Source organism: Bos javanicus, chromosome 16 (assembly GCF_032452875.1).
Source record: "Bos javanicus breed banteng chromosome 16, ARS-OSU_banteng_1.0, whole genome shotgun sequence".
NCBI classification, from domain to species: Eukaryota; Metazoa; Chordata; class Mammalia; order Artiodactyla; family Bovidae; genus Bos; species Bos javanicus.
Window position 1 is genome coordinate 32889570 of NC_083883.1, and position 17908 is coordinate 32907477.

The window sequence follows — 17908 nt, forward strand, 5'->3', positions numbered from 1 at the left end:
GAACCTTTAGAAAGTTCAAGTAATCAACAGAATGCAAATTTCAAGAAATCAATCAGATTATTTTTTGCCTATCAGTTTGGCAAAATTAAAAACAAAAAAAAAATGCTGATAAGGTTTGGGATATGAGAACAATCTTCCTCTGAGATACCTTGAAAACACATTAACAGTAGACTTTTAAAAAGATCTCCAGCTCTTTAAAGTTGATCCAACAGTTCCACTTCTTGGAATATGTTCTAAGCAAATAATTAAGATTTAACTGCCAGGAGGTATAGAGCAATTTATTATAACAGAGAAAATTTGAAAATTATTTAAATAACCAGGAATAAGAAATGCACAATGGAATATTACTCGGCTATAAAAAGGAACACATTTGAATCAGTTCTAATGAGGTGGACGAAACTGGAGCTTAGAGTGAAGTAAGCCAGAAAGAGAAATGACCAATACAGTATATTAACCCATATATATGGAATTTAGAAAGATGGTAATGACAACCCTATATGCAAGACAGCAAAAGAGACACAGATGTAAAAAACAGACTTTTGGACTATGTGGGAGAAGGCAAGGGTGGGAAGATATGAGAGAATAGCACTGAAACACGTATATTACCATATGTAAAACAGATGACCAGCGCACGTTTGATGCATGAAGCAGGGCACTCAACGTTGGTGCTTGGGGACAACCCAGAGGGATGTGGTGGGGAGGGAGGTGGAGGGGAGTTCAGGATGGTGGGACACCTATACACCCATGGCTGATTCATGTCAATGTATGGCAAAAACCACCACAATATTGTAAAGTAAATTAGCCTCCAATCAAAATGAATAAATTTTTTAAAAAGAAATTAGTTTAATCAGTTAAGGTACATCCCAACAACTAGATGCCACTCAGTGATTAAAATTTGTATTTCCGGACTTCCCTCATGGTCCAGTGGTTAAGAATATGCCTGCCAATGCAGGGGACACAGGTTGGACCCCTGGGCCAGGAAGATTCCACATGCCATAGGGCAATGAAGCCCGCAGGCCACGGCTACTGAGCCCACCTGCCCTAGAGCCGGTGATCTGCAACAAAAGAAGCCATCACAATGAGAAGCCTGCGTACCGCGACTACAGAAAAGCCCACGCACAGCAAGAAAGACTCAGCACAGCCGAAAATAGATAAATAGTTTTTTTAAAAAACCTGATGCAGCCAAATAAATAAATATTTTTAAAAATAATAATAATTTCTGTCACACTCTAACCTTTAGGGAATTTTCACTTTCATTATCTCAGACAGTGGCTCTTACACTTTAGCATGCATAAGACTCCCCTGAGGATGTCTGTGAAAATGTGGGTTCCTAGACCTCTGGAGGGTCTATTCTAGAGGTCTGGAATGGGACCTGGGAGTTTAAATTTCTAACAAGCACCCCCTCCCAGGTGCTTCTCAGCAGGTGATTGGTGACCTATACTTTCAGTAGGTGCAGGCCCAGGGGGCTGTCACACCTGGCACGAGGCAGGCGCACGTGACCAGGAGGTTCTCTGCCTACTTAACCTGCCCAGAAGAGACAATATAGTAACATTGATCTTCTACAGGGAATCGGCTATATAAACAAAGTAACTTTCTTAACTGGAAGCGGTTAGAAAAGGGAAAGGAAGGAGACAGAGCCCTAAATGCACTCCATTCCACAAAAAAACTGTCCTACCAGTAAAAATCCCAACAAGCCTGCCATCTTGGACATTCTTCTTCGTCTCTTACCATTTGACACTTGGACATTGGGTACATGCACTGCTTTTGGAAGGTGGAAGGAGAACTAGAGTGGGGCTCTTTATTTTCCAGACACAGGCACATAGGAGGGAAGTGCCTGACCCAGAATGGGTCACAGGCGAAGCAGAGGTCAGGGCGAGAGGATCTCCTAATGCCAGGCTTGCACCCCAGCCCTGAGTGATGGAGCTTCCCCAGCCCCAAGGAGTTGAGAGCAGATTTGGGTTTCCACAGGGCCCGAGATGGTGGGCCCTGCACAAGCCTGGAGTCACGTGGACAAGCAAATTTTCTACACAAGAGACCGAGCTCTCTTCTTGCCAGGAAAATGCCATTGTGACTTAAACTGGATGTTGAGGGCTAAGGTGAGTGAAAGAGGTAAAATATGAATCTAAATGGTTAGAATATAAAGAAAATTGTTCCTTTTGCAAATATGCTACAATTATTCTGCAATTAGGAGATAAAATAAAGAGTTTTGTGGGAAGCCTGTTGTACTTTTTCATGGCCTTATAAAAAACAAATTAATGCTAAAGATAGAAAAATGAATCATATATAAAACTCTTTTAATTACTAAAGAGATAAAATTTCCTTGAGAGGGGGTGTGAAGTTTTGACATCAGTCAGAACTTTTGAAAGTATTCTAGAAGGTGAGACTTGGGGGTACCCAATCCTGAAGCATCCTTCCCCAAAAGAGAATATGACATTACCACTTATGAAGAATGCTTGTGGATTGTATGTTCAGTCATGTCCAACTCTTTGCGATCCCATGAACTGCAGCCCACCAGGTTCCTCTGTCTATGGAATTTTCCAGGCAATAATACGGGAGTGGGTTGCCATTTCCACCTCCAGGGCATCTTCCCAACTCAGGGATCAAACCCACGTCCCTGGGGTCTCCTGCATTGGCAGGTGGATTCTTTACCACTGAGCCACCTGGGAAGCCAATTTATAAAGAGACTGGGGCTGATTCACCAGCCCGTATTTCTCTGTCATGACCAGGGTCACACATGGTAATGAGCTTAGAGAAGACAACTCAGAGCTGCCTTGTGGGCTCCAAACAAGTCGTGCCTGGGCTTCTGCCTGGGGCACCAGTGCCCACTTTCATGGTGCGTGTTGGTGCCAGCTGCTGCTGCTGAGTGATATGCCCCTGGGTATGCTTCCACCTTCAGGGGTGTTGCATGCCTCTGGCACCCTCCTTCCCAGCTGCAGTGTGTCACCTATCAGAAACAGCCTGTCTGCTAAGGCTCTGGGGGTCACCACACCCCCTGCCTTATACTTCTCTGCCCTGGTGTCAGGGCACGTGGCTCATGCTCTCTCTGGGTGGTGATTCTAACATGCACGGCTGGGTGAGTGGCACCTTACACCTTCACTTGGCTCTCAGCACAATCTCGGGACACTAGTGAAGAAAGAAATGCTTCCTGAGAAGCACTTCACAGTATTTCTTCCTGTGAAGAAATACAGTCTGTGGTTACTTTTTCATAAAACCTTCTGTTAAGATGATTCCTTGCCACCATTTTGATGCACTGTTTTTCAAATAGGAAGACCACATATTCATCATATAAACAGGGACACTTCTAAGAGGGAGATCTGTTAACAACTACACTGGGACAACACGTGAATGCTGAGACCACCCCAGGTAGCCTGGGACACACGGTCACCCTGCTTAGGAAGGAGACGAGCTGCCCAAAGATGCATGTGAGGCTGAGTCCCAGCTGACCCCAGGGCACACAAAACATGAACACAAAAGAACTCTTCGTGCAGTAAGTCACTGAGGTTTCGGGTTATTTGTTACCAGGGCATCACCCAGCACAAACTGATGAATACAGCCTTATAGCTGTGTATGTAATGGAGGTAACGTAACACAATCCACATCAATGGGCGTTTGTGAGGATTAAAGGAGCCAATACAGAAAAAGCACTTAGTCGGTGCCTGGCACATAGTCATCAGTCACCAGATGTTAGCTAGTGTCATTAATTATAACAACAACACAGGAGCATGAAGGAACACTCTAAGAACACAGGGAAGTCAAATTTCAAACCAAGCACGCACTTACTCGGGAATGGCAGGAAGGCCAATCGCCTCTAACATCCACCCCACAAGCTGTTTGCCCCTCTGGCCATTGGAGGCCCTGCCTCCTTCTTTCAATCCAGCAGCCCACTCCCACCTGTATCTCTCCTGACCCATGGACCAGAGACCATCATCACAACGGCTCTCTTGTGAACTCCTCCACTCCTTGACCTTGGGTTGCTTCCATCTCACCCAAATGACAAACCTTAATCCTGAATCAATACAACGATCCAACATTTTTGCTCCTGGGCCCACGTTACTGAACAAAATCCTCCCGCATTTCTTGAGGTCTTTATATGGGCTCTTTCTCAATTCTTTCTCCCATTTCCCACAAGAGATATTTCCAGATTTCACCATTCTCCTCGAGCTCTCAGCCCTTTGAATATAATTGTGCCTGCTTGTGTCCACCTTCCAAAAATAACTCCCTCAGCCTGCTCTCTCCAGCCCTGCGTCTCCCCTTCCCGTTATGGCCAAGCAACTGTCCTCCGCGCTCTACTTCCTCACGCCCCTCCTCCTCCACCACTGGACTCTGCATCCTGTCACTTCCCAGGCTTCCCCAGCAGAGGTTATCGATGAACTCTGTTGTGATGGACATTTTCTCTGTCTTTAATTGACCTCGGCTCCCCCTGACATTTGTCAGGGTTGGTTACTGCCTCCGAGTGTTTCTCTCCTACCTTGGCTTCATGACGCTTCTCTTCTGCTGGCCCTCTTCTCCGACTTCTCGTTCCCAGTGTCTTGTGGCTCCTCTTCCTCTGCCCTCTCTTAAATGCTGGTGTTCCCCATGCTTCCCTGGGACCCTCTTCTCTTTTCTTGCCAAGGCATTAACTACTATTTAATGCTGAGAACTCAGAGATTCATGTCTCTGCCCAGCTCTTCCTCCTAATGATCCAATTGATTATTGAATGTCTCCACCTGGGTATCTCACTAGCTTCTCAATCCCCTGGTGCCCAGAGCCAAACTCATCATTTTGCCTACCAACCCTGACTGGCTTCTTGGATTTCTGAATGAATGACACTACAATTCACTCACTGTCCAAGCTAGAGACCTGGCACTCAGGCTTGACTTTTCCTAATCTCGCTCCTCCCATCAACCAAAGGGCTACATCTGGTCTCCCTACTTACAGTCTTCACTCTTCAAGTCTATTTTCCTTACTTACAAATGATCTTTCTCTGTGATCTTCAGAAGAAAGTTCAAACTCTTACACTAAAACCTTAACTGTATACTTAACCCAATACCCTTAATGATACAGCTCCTGACTGCTACCCCTCTTTCATCTCTCATGTCCCCAAATCTCCTCCATTCCAGACATACTGAACTATTAGTACTTTAAATTTCCAGACTGTTCCATGTTTCATGACACCTCTGGATTTTTCGTTTTTGTTCTTGCTGCTCTTCCGAAATAACCCATGTCCTGCTGCCCACTTAGTAAACCACTCATCTTGAAGTCAGATGTTACTTGTTTTCAGAAAGCCTTCTCTACTCAGAGTAATCTTTTGTCTCAGAGAAAGTTCCCCACTCCACGCTGTGTCAGCTGCCCTCTTCGGTACTTCCATAGTCCCCTGAACGTGCCCTGTCTGGAATGTGATTGCTGACTGCCTTGCAGGTCTCCCTCACCAAACTGTAATCTTGACTAGTTAGGGACTGATTCACGTGCAACTCCAATTCCCAGTACGTTATCTAATGTTGTTGTTGTTTAGTCACTAATTAGTGTCTGACTCTTGCAACCCCGTGGACTGTAGCCTGCCAGGCTCCTCTGTCCATGGGATTTCCCAGGCAAGAATGCTGGAGTGGGTTGCCATTTCCTTCTCAAAGGGATCTTCCCAACCCAGGGATTGAACCTGCATCTCCTGCACTGGCAGATGGATTCTTTACCACTGAGCCACCAGGGAAGTCCGACATTATCTAATAATTCTCAGTAAAGGTTTCATGAGTGAATAAACAATAATAGTCTCTTGAGTAGCAGCCCCCTGCATGTCTAGGAGGAACAATCACAAGCAACATTAAATGTTTATATGTTTATATATACATGCACATGTAGTGGTGAAGCACCTTTAAATAAAGATCAGTGTGTGTATGTATGTGAAAGAGCGATACAGGTTATGGAAGATGACTCATTTTCCTTTACCTGACTTTCCTCTTTGCTTTTCCATTGTGATTCTTTGTACTCAGATAACATTATTCTGCTCTTTTAACACTTGTACCTCTTATATACCATAAAATTTCTCAATATTCTTAGTCAGTATTCAGAACAATATTCTCATGCCAGGTATTCTGAATAGGTAAGATTCTACAAACCACAAGACAACTGCCCCTTCCACACATTATCAGTTTCCAACCAGTCTTCTTTTCTCAAGGGTCAATCATCTCAACTCCTTGGTAACATGCTGCTGCTACTGCTGCTGCGTCGCTTTAGTCGTGTCCGACTCTGTGCGACCCCATAGACGGCAGCCCACCAGGCTCCCCCGTCCCTGGGATTCTCCAGGCAAGAACACTGGAGTGGGTTGCCATTTCCTTCTCCAATGCATGAAAGTGAAAAGTGAAAGGGAAGTCGCTCAGTCGTGTCCGACTCTAGCAACCCCATGGACTTCAGCCTACCAGGCTCCTCCGTCCATGGGATTTTCTAGGCAAAAGTACTGGAGTGGGGTGCCATTGCCTTCTCCATAACATGCTAGATCAGCCAATTTAAATTTTTACATACACTAAGTGACTATCATCTCAAATGAGATTTGAAATTGGCACCCACAAGAAATTAATTATTAATGTCCATTTCAATGACTCTCCTTCCCCACCCTGATTGACAAAGGGTTTGTTGTTTTAAAAAGAAGCTGTCATCACATTACCACTCATTTTCAATTTGTGGTCATCCTACCCCATCCCAAGATCTTCATATGCTAAACTTTAGGTCTTTCTAATCAGTCTTCACTTTTGTCAGCTTAATTAATTTGAAAGCAACCTGGGTTTTATTGTAGAACATTAACAACAATCCATGGATAATGTTAAATATTTTATGAATAGCTTAAAAGCAATGTGTTTAATTAGCAATGTAATGTGTCATTCCATTAGGCTAGACATGCTAAATAGATCTGTATTTTAAACTGTATGATCACTTTTAAAGAACGAAACATCTTCAAATAGTTGTCACAAGGAATTAATTAGCAATATGTAGGAGTTAAAAGATAAAATGTGAAATTAACAAGGACAAGCAGTCTTTAAAATTATACTTTCAATTAGAAATGAAGTCTTTAGAGTGTTTAATTCTCATCTATCACCATCATTGTTATGTAGTCCTTATAATGAATTGAATTCGATTCTGGATCAATTGCAGCAGACAACATTTCTTCCATTTCCTCCTGAGAAAAAGGCTCACCTGGGAGGAACAAGAAGGGACACTCATCATTTACAGTCATCTGATTTTTTTTTCTTTCTCTTTCCACTAGTCCACTCAATTGCCGTGGACCCCCACCATCCCACACTGTGCTGCCGGTTACTCTCCCTGGGGCCATAAAGCCAGCACATCGTGATTTGAACCAGAGGTTCAAAGAGTATGCTATCGTACTCCTGGCAAATTTTGGAGTTATTTTACCTTGCAGATAGCATAGTTCAAGCAACCTTTAGCATCAATCATTTCAGCCAAAACAGCAGGAGGACATGAAAACATCATAAATAAGGTTTTTTATTTATTTAAATTAAAATCACTAAAATCGCCAAAAAGGCAATTAAAAGGATTAACCTGAAGTCACAGTTTTATAGGAAGTCTAATCATTACACTTAGTAAGCATATGAAGAAAGGATTAAATGGTTGCTATGCAGAAAGGCCGAACAACAAATAACATGGTTTAAAACTGTAAGTGAAAGTGGAAGTGAAGTCGCTCAGTCGCTCTTTGCGACCCCATGGACTGTAGCCCACCAGGCTTCTTCATCCATGGGATTTTCCAGGCAAGAGTACTGGAGGGGGTTGCCATTTCCTTCTCCAGGAGATCTTCCCGACCCCAGGATTGAACCCAGGTCTCCCACATTGTAGGCAGACGCTTCACTGTCTGAGCCAGCAGGGAAGGCCACACTGTAAGAATGTCTATGAATATCCTCTAACAAGGGCAGGGCAATTTAGTGACTCAGCTGCACCCAGTGACCACAGATGCCATTCACCAGTCATTTCAAACCAGTCCTCTTTGTTATAGTTTGGCCCAGTGTTGCCATCAAATGAAACCAAAAGTTGGATAGAAAATCTGTGAGTTTTAGTTGGGTTCAGATAACAACTGAAGGCCATCTTGGATACTGGTTTCACCAAGATGAAAAGCAAATTTAGGAAGAACATTGGAAAGGCTGTCATCTATTTAAGACAGAACTTTGTTCTGATATTAACCCAAAATACAGAAACATCCAAATTCTCACCTTATTCCTAAAGAGTATTAATCCAAGTAGATAAATTACCAAGGCCTGAGAGTTACCTACCTTACGAACTTAAGTCACCTGCTACTACAAACCATGCCTTCTAAGGCGGAATTCAGTTACTAATACAGAAATTATTCAAGTGGGGGTTTTTATGACGATGATGATAATACTACCAAACAATGGAACATGCTTGTGTCTTTTTGAAATCATGTTTACATCCTAAGGAAAGAAAGAATGCCTAAAATGTCTAAAAAGACAAATTCTGAATCTTTCTTATAACCTAATTGCTACTGCTGCTGCTGCTGCTAAGTCACTTCAGTCGTGTCCAACTCTGTGCAACCCCACAGATGGCAGCCTACCAGGCTCCGCCGTCCCTGGGATTCTCCAGGCAAGAACACTGGAGTGGGTTGCCATTTCCTTCTCCAATGCGTGAAAGTGAAAAGTGAAAGTGAAGTCGCTCAGTAAGTGTCCGACTCTTGGCGACCCGGTGGACTACAGCCTACCAGGCTCCTCCATCCACGGGATTTTCCAGGCAAGAGAACTGGAGTGGGGTGCCATTGCCTTCTCCGATAACCTAATTGGTAAATACTAAATCCACTGCCAATGAACTTTGGTGGATATGCGAGTCCTTATGAGAACACTGACAACAAATATTTATCAAGAACCACTGTTTGCCAGGCACTGATCTAAGTGCTTCACAGATATCAAGTTAATCTCCGAACCACCTCATGAGAGGTAAGAACTGTGTATCCCCGCTTAGAGCTGAGGACACCAGCACACGAGGAAAACAGGCAGGCAGCCCCAGCCGGTGACTGGAGGCACTGGATCTGCACGCCAGCAGAGCAAGTCAAGGTCCAGGAACCACGCTCGGTCGCTTGGAACGAGGCCTTGTTCACAGTGAAATTCAGAAGGTGGTCACTGCTTCCTCAAGCAAGGAAAGAAACAAGTAGTATTTGATTAAGGATGGGAGGAAAACAGCTTAATTGTTAAAAGCACAGCTTGGGGGCCAGACTGCCTGGGTCCAAATGCTCAACTGTTTCATTAGCTTTAAGATCCCGGGCAAGTCCCTGACTTCTCTGTGTCTGTTTTCCTGTCTGTAAAATACTATCTCATGGGTTTATTGTTGTTCCGTCACTCAGTCATGTCCGACTCTTTGCGACCTGCAGCACACCAGGCTTTCCTGTCCTTTACCATCTCCCGGAGCTTGCTCAAACTCATGTCCATTGAGTCAGTGATGCCATCATCATCTCATCCTCTGTCATCCCCTTCTCTTCCTGCCTTCAATCTTTCCCAGAATCAGGGTCTTTCCTAATGAGTCAGCTCTTTGCATCAGGTGGCCAAAGTACTGGAGCTTCAGCTTCATCATCAGTTTTTTCAATGATGTTCAGGATTGATTTTCTTTAGGATTAACTGGTTTGATCTCCTTGCAGTCCAAGGGACTCTCAAGAGTCTTCTCCAAACCACAGTTCATAGGTTTGTTATGAGTATTAAAATTGTTCTTATTTGAATAGCACTTAGAACGTTGCCTGGCACATAGGCAGCAATATGTGTTAGTTCAAAAAAGTTCTTTTGAGATCTTTGCTGCTAATAAATACTACTTGACACCATATACATACCTAGACACATGTGGACGTCTATCCTGTAGGAGCTTGATTCAATGTGACTTACTATGTTCATCATATAACATCCTGGGCATTTAGAATGCATTCTCAAACTGATCAATATTCTGTGGATATTATGAAAAGCTGCATTGTCTCTGCACTGCGGTCTGATTTCTCTATTTCAGTGAGTACCATTACCCTAATACCCACTACCCAGGCCAAAGCCTTGTTATGTTGACTCAGCTCCCATCTTTGTGCCCTGCACTCGGTTGCTCATCACACATAACCTGTGGATCTTGCTGCAGACAGTACTACTGTATCAAACCCTTCTCTCCATTCCCATTGCCACTGCTAGATATAGCCCTTATTGGGATACCCTCAAAATGTCTATGGGGTCACACAGAGTCGGACACGACTGAAGTGACTTAGCAGTAGCAGTAGCAGCAAAATGCTGAACCAGGCTCCTAACTGGTCTCCCCAGTCTAACCTCTTTCTTGCTCTTCTCACAAGCCTACCAGCACCAGGTCAACCTTCCCACAATCCCTCTTTCACTGTGCAGCTCACCTGCTCAGAACCCTACAGTGCTTCTCCATTGCCCATAAGATGAAGTCTCCTGGGCCTCAGCCTCCACAATCCAGTCCTGCCTAATCTATCTAAATTCATTTCCTACTGTTTGCCGACAAGACCCTCTGAGTTTTCTCAGTCTCCCAAAATATCATGCTCATTCCTACCTCCCAGTCTTTGTTCGTGCTTTTTATCAATCGATGTCTTCCTCTCATCAGCTCCCTCGTCCATGCTACCTCACTCACTCACTAATTTAACGCGCACTTGCTGAGACGTATGATGTAAGGGAGTGCTATAATGCATAATATTTTAGCCCTTCTGATAACTCACCCATATTATTCTATCATCTTTAGAAACCTATTTTCTCTTAAAGTCTTCTCAGACCAAGCTTTCCAGGCTGGTCCAGACCACACTGATCTTCTGCTACTCACTTTTTTCTACTATCTTACATTTTGAATTGTTTTATTCCTTCCTGTAAGACTGTAATCTCCTTGAGAAAGGGAGCAGATTTTAGTATTATTACCTCTCACTGCTATTGTATCCCTTACCTACACACAGTAGGCACATCCTACTAATGATTTGGCCATTTTGACTAAATTCATATTGCCTGATATAACCTAGAATTTATTTCCCTTAGCTTAATCCCTAAGCTGATGCTTTGAAACATCACATTTCCATCAAAGTTCATCCCTGAGATAACTTTAAGAGGGTCATGTGTTCTTGGGCGGCAGCTCTAACAATCACAGCACGCTCACTCTCACCCTCTGCATTCTCACCTAATGCTGGAGCAAGTCAAAATGGTCAAACCAGCAGCACATGGAGACGCAGTCTTAGTCTTCCGTACTCAAAATTTCATGCACTTCTGATTGTCTCAACTGATTAGCAGCTCTGAATTACTCAGGACTCATCTGTGAACTAGTGAACTGAACAGAGAAAGAGTTCTAACTTTATATGGGAAGAGGGCAGGTGAGACCATGAAACCATATATATGAAACCATATATATATGAAACCATGAGAATGGTTTCAAGAGCATGTCCAGTAGGCTACTGACATTCAGGGAAAACAAGATTACACATCAGACTAAGTAGAGAGAATCCCTAAAGAAAATATGTTGGCCTACAGAGGTGTGCAGGTGTTATGTATAAGTGTGTGTGTGTGTGTACAGTTTAAGTGCAAAGCAAATATATCACTGTCATTAGCATAAAAATGAAAAATTTAATGGAATTCATATATACATTTGAGGCTGTATTGCCCCTAACTTTACCAACTGAAAAGTTCTTTAAAAAAGGAATTTGGGGGCTTCCCTGGTGGTCCACTGGTTAAGAATCTGCCTTGTAATACAAGGGACCCCAGTTTGATCCCTGGTCCAGGAAGATTCCACGTGCTGCACACAGCATGCTGTAAGCGCCTGTGCCACAACCACTGAGCCCACACACCGCAACTCCTTAGAGCCCATGCTCTGCAACGCGAGAAGCCACCCCAGTGAGAAGCCTGTGCACCGCAACTAGAGACGCAGACCCTACTCACCCACTGCGACTACAGAAAGCCTGCATACAGCAGCGAAGACCCACCACAGCCAAAAAAGAAATATGAACAAATCTTTTTTTTTTAAAAAGGAATTTTTATAGACTCCAGTTGAAATCTTCAATCTAGTAACAAGAGTGATTGATAGCTCATGTTTTCCTGGTGCCATACCTGTTATTCCGGAAATACTCTAAGTGAATGAAATGACTTCAGTTTATAGAAGTGTCATTATACCTTACAAAATCCTATAAGGCAATAATCTATCCCCTCTTAACTTACCCTTTGTCCTCTTATCCACCACAAAACTCCAAAACCAAAGTGACAAGAATACTAAGTAAATTCTTTTAACTGGAATGATTAAAGTATCCTCTAGAACTTTTGCATAATTGTTTTAAAATTATTAATCACTTAAATAAGTCATTGTTAACAAGTAATAAGACTTCCCTAGTGGCTCACACAGTAAGAATCTGCCTGCAGTGTAGGAGACCTGGGTTTGGTCCTTGGGTGGGGAAGATCCCCTGGAGAAGGGAATGCCAACCCACTCCAGTATTCTTGCCTGGAGAATTCCACGGACAGAGAAGCCTGGTGAGCTACAGTCCATGGGGTCGCAAACACTGAGACACAACCGAGCAACTTTCATTTATAAGTAACGAATCACTCTCACCTTCTTCAGTCATATACTTTATCAGTTCATCCTTAGAAAGAAATCCTCGTTTAGCTGGATCTAATACCTAGGGGGAAGGAAAAGATAGATACTCTATTTTTTGATGAAAATTCCACATGATGATTTTTTTCACATAAATATAAATATATGTAAAATTTGTGGCTTACATACCTCAAAAGCTCGAAGAAGGATATCTTCCGGAATTGGTCTATATCTAATTATGCAATAAAAGGAGTAAACACCACAGTATTTAGCTCAATCTCCAAATAACAAATGATCACATTTAAAAAAATAAATAAAGCTGCTAGCATACTAGGATAATAATTCATCCCTCACTGAAATATTTTTGGATTTCTAGATAATAAAGTTGAAAGTACTCCATACCCACAAGGAATACTTACTTAAATGTTATCTGTTAGCTTTTTTCATCATTATAGGAACAAAATTCCTACAGTAAACAAACTATGGTAAGCTAATGCTACACTTTCTCTAGAAAAATAATTAGGCTTAATTCTTATTTATCATTGATAATTCAAACAGAAGCTAATAAGAATGTTGTTGATTTATGCTTTTTGCAGCTTATTTGCCCTTTAATTACACTTTGCTTATTAGATTAATACCGAAGTGGTGGATATTTCTGAGAACATACCAACTGGCAGTTCAGAAGTGTAGAGAAAAACTAGGAGGAAGCTATTCTGTGATAAACATTGGCTGAGTATAACATACAAAGTGAAAAGGCCAAGTGTTTTGAAATTAATGCAGTTCTAATCATTACCTCAACAATTCTATTTACTTTCTTACCTTCTTTCCAGTAGCACTTCAGTCATCACTGGTAGAAATTTTTCAAATCGAATGTATCCAGTGGGTTCTTCTTCCTCTACCTGGACAGTCAGTAAAAAACAGCCTCTTATTCATTCAGCAAATGTAAGTGAGCAGCTACTTTTTCCAAGCACTGTGCCAAGTACTGGGGATTTGATAATGGGGAACATTTCATGCAAAGATGGGCTCGATAAAGGACAGAAATAGTAGGGACCTAACAAAAGCAGAAGATATTAAGAAGAGGTGGCAAGAATACACAGAAGAACTGTACAAAAAAGATCTTTACGACCCAGATAATCACGATAGCGTGATCACTCACCTAGAGCCAGACATCCTGGAATGTGAAGTCAAGTGGGCCTTAGAAAGCATCACTACGAACAAAGCTAGTGGAGGTGATGGAATTCCACTTGAGCTATTTCAAATCCTGAAAGATGATGCTGTGAAAGTGCTGCACTCAATATGCCAGCACATTTGGAAAACTCAGCAGTGGCCACAGGACTGGAAAAGGTCAGTTTTCATTCCAATCCCAAAGAAAGGCAATGCCAAAGAATGCTCAAACTACCACACAATTGCACTCATCTCACACGCTAGTAAAGTAATGCTCAAAATTCTCCAAGCCAAGCTTCAGCGATACGTGAACCATGAACTTTCAGATGTTCAAGCTGATCTTAGGAAAAGCAGAGGAACCAGAGATCAAATTGCCAACATCTGCTGGATCATGGAAAAAGCAAGAGAGGTCCAGAAAAACATCTATTTCTGCTTTATTGACTATGCCAAAGCCTTTGACTGTGTGGATCACAATAAACTGTGGAAAATTCTGAAAGAAATGGGAATACCAGACCACCTGACCTGCCTCTTGAGAAACCTATATGCAGGTCAGGAAGCAACAGTTAGAACTGGACATGGAACAACAAACAGACTGGTTCCAAATAGGGGAAGGAGTACATCAAGGTTGTATATTGTCACTCTGCTTATTTAACTTATATGCAGAGTACATCATGAGAAACGCTGGGCTGGAAGAAGCACAAGCCGGAATCAAGATTGCCGGGAGAAATATCAATCACCTCAGATATGCAGATGACACCACCCTTATGGCAGAAAGTGAAGAGGAACTCAAAAGCCTCTTGATGGAAGTGAAAGAGGAGAGTGAAAAAGTTGGCTTAAAGCTCAACATTCAGAAAACTAAGACCATGGCATCTGGTCCCATCACTTCATGGGAAATAGATGGGGAAACAGTGTCAGACTTTATGTTTTTGCGCTCCAAAATCAGTGCAGATGGTGATTGCAGCCATGAAATTAAAAGACACTTACTCCTTGGAAGGAAAGTTATGACCAACCTAGATAGCATATTGAAAAGCAGAGACACTACTTTGCCAACAAAGGTACATCTAGTCAAGGCTATGGTTTTTCCTGTGGTCATGTATGCATGTGAGAGTTGGACTGTGAAAAAAGCTGAGTGCCGAAGAATTGATGCTTTTGAATTGGGTGTTGGAGAAGACTCTTGAGAGTCCCTTGGACTGCAAGGAGATCCAACCAGTCCATTCTGAAGGAGATCAGCCCTGGGATTTCTTTGGAAGGAATGATGCTAAAGCTGAAACTCCAGTACTTTGGCCACCTCATGCAAAGAGTTGACTCATTGGAAAAGACTCTGATGCTGGGAGGGATTGGAGGCAGGAGGAGAAGGGGATGAGATGGCTGGATGGCATCACTGACTTGATGGACATGAGTTTGAGTAAACCCCGGGAGTTGGTGATGGACAGGGAGGCCTGATGTGCTACAGTCCATGGGGTCGCAAAGAGTCAAACACGACTAAGTGACTGAACTGACTGACTGACTGACTGATACTTGGACATGGTCCCCACTCACAGCGTTTATATTCTGGTAGTGGAGACATAAATCCATCAAAAAAACAACAAAGCTGAGTGTCTAATTATATGTTTATGTAAGAAACAATGAAGTAAAGGAGCAAGGGTCTACTAGAGCATAGAAAAAAGAAAACTTTTCTTGGCCAAATTATCAGGAAATGCATTCATAAAGAAATCACACTTGAGTTGATTATTATAAAGGATGAGCAAAAGGTAATCAAAAACAGCAGGGAAAGACACTCCCAGGTAGATGAAATTACAGGTACTAAGACCTTGTGGGATGCACCAGAGGCCAGGAGGCTGAAACATATGGAGCAAGGAGGAGAATGTTTTCAGATGAGGCTGGAGAGAGAAATGGAGACTAGACCATGCAAGGTATTACCATCCATGAACATGACTTTGTTTGTTATCCCAAGACATTGTTACCCTAAATCACTGAAGGTCTCATAGATGTGTGTCTAAAAGATCACACTGGTTGTGGGTAAGGCAGCTTCTGCAGTAGTCTGAGCAGATACGATAAAGGCTTGGATTAGAGAGTGGTGGCCATGGAGACAAAAGGGGGTGTTTTCAAGAAACACTTAAGATATAAAACCAAGAAAACCTGGTACTGTATCTATTACAGGCAAGGATGAGGAAAAAAGAAGAGGGTCAAGGACAACTCCCAGGATTCTGACTTGCACAAATGAGATGGACTAATGCTTCCCCTGACATAAGGAACACTGGCTAAGAGACCAGATTAGGGGACCAATCAATCTCAAGGACTGTACTATTCATTAAATAACTAGATGCTCTGTGGAACACTGTTACACCACCGCTAATCAGGAGAAGACAACACCTAACAATTTTGGTACCCAGAACTATTAGATGAGAATGAGGAAGACTCATGCTCACAAGGTTCGGCTTTGATGGTGTGGCTGAACAGTACCTTATTGATTTTAAATTTCATGTCAGGCTATTTATGAGAAGTTGTAAATTTTCCACTCCCTTTCAAAAATCCTATTAGAAGGCTCACACATCCCAATTCAACAGTGGCGATTTTAAAAGATTTATTCTTTGAGCAAAAGATAAGAAATCTATAGGTGCTGCTAAGTGGGACGCACTGTCATCAAATAACAACTATTTTTTAATGTTTATACTAGATTCTCACCTAGTATGAGGCAAGTCCTTGAACTCCACTATCAGTAAAAAATGTCATCCATCTAATGACAGAATGATGTGTTTCAGAATTTCTGAGGCCATCGATACATGAGCAATTGTTTTCAGCTGCCTGTAGATCCAAGGCAAGCAATTTGCAAGTCAATGTTCACATGGCTCTGGTTCAGATGTGCTTAAGTAGCACTCTAACTCCCAGGCCCACAAACTGCTTAAAACTCAAATGCCAATCTCATGAGACTGCCTCCAGAAGGATAATTTTTAAATTAAAATGTTGTGTTTCTATTCTGATTAATCCAGAAAACTGTTCCAGAAACTGGAGCTATAGTTTGTTTCCCCTTCCCTGCACCCTCAACAAACTGCAGAGCCAACAGTCTTGACCATGGAAGATCAAAAATCCTATGTTATGAGCATCCTCATCAGTCCACAAACAGTTCATAGTTTTTCCAAAGGGAGTTCAACTCTACAGCATGCTCTCCATCATGTGAGAAGTCACAGACACATCCTATGTCCCTCATAACGCCTACCCCACCATGTTCATGCTCCTGGACAACTTCCACAAGCCCTTGGTGCTCTGAACACAGCCGAAACGCTATTCTGTGTACAGCCAAATGGCCTGATGTATATGTATATGATGTATAGAGCTAAAACTTCACAAAAATAATGTTAAAGCAAAACTCCAATGAATCAGGATGGCAGATGAGGCATATATTTTCCTTGGTTTTTTTTTAAAGAGAGATAATGAACAAATAAAGGCCTTGGGGTTAAAAAAGTAAGAAGAAAAATACGTAAGTCCATCTTCAACTTGGACAGATTGTGAAAATCTTTCTATGACTCAACACTGTCCTCTAGAGGTCACATCTAATCTGCTCTTTTTGTATTAAGAGATATATAAGCAATGGCATAAAAATAGTACAATTATATAATATTTCTAAATACAGCATTAATGAACTATATAACATATACTAGACACTACCTTACATTATTAAAAGTTTTTATTATTTAAATAAACGTATCTTAGAGTAGATTTAGATTTACAGATAGCAGAGAGTTCTAATATACCTCCCAGTTTCCTCTGTTGTTTACCCTTGCAATATTATGGTACAACTATACTTGGTTCATTGTAACATCCATTGAACCAATACTGACGTATTATTATTTACTAAACTCCATGTTTTATTTTTATGCCATTGGTTTTTTTAAAATTTTATTTTATTTTTAAACTTTACAATATTGTATTAGTTTTGCCAAATATCGAAATGAATCCGCCACAGGTATACCTGTGTTCCCCATCCTGAACCCTCCTCCCTCCTCCCTCCCCATACCCTCCCTCTGGGTCGTCCCAGTGCACCAGCCCCAAGCATCCAGTATCGTGCATCGAACCTGGACTGGCAACTCGTATCATACATGATATTATACATGTTTCAATGCCATTCTCCCAAATCTCCCCACCCTCTCCCTCTCCCACAGAGTCCATAAGACTGATCTATACATCAGTGTCTCTTTTGCTGTCTCGTACACAGGGTTATTGT

At 42.2% G+C, this 17908-nt stretch overlaps 1 protein-coding gene across 6 annotated transcripts in view; it reads right to left on the reverse strand.

Annotated features, from left to right (window-relative positions):
• Positions 1 to 259: 259 nt before the first annotated feature.
• Positions 260 to 17908, reverse strand: part of EFCAB2 (EF-hand calcium binding domain 2) — a 118980-nt gene continuing 101331 nt past the window's right edge. For 5 of the 6 annotated variants that reach the window (XM_061382458.1, XM_061382457.1, XM_061382460.1 and 2 more), the window contains 4 exons: positions 13342 to 13421; positions 12712 to 12754; positions 12541 to 12607; positions 260 to 7161 (listed from right to left, as the gene is read on the reverse strand). In XM_061382458.1, coding sequence (XP_061238442.1) covers positions 7046 to 7161; positions 12541 to 12607; positions 12712 to 12754; positions 13342 to 13421 — 306 coding nt within the window. In that variant the 3' untranslated portion in view covers positions 260 to 7045. Of the gene's footprint in view, positions 7162 to 11127; positions 11275 to 12540; positions 12608 to 12711; positions 12755 to 13341; positions 13422 to 17908 lie in introns of all 6 variants that reach the window. The other variant, XR_009729909.1, reaches the window with a different exon arrangement.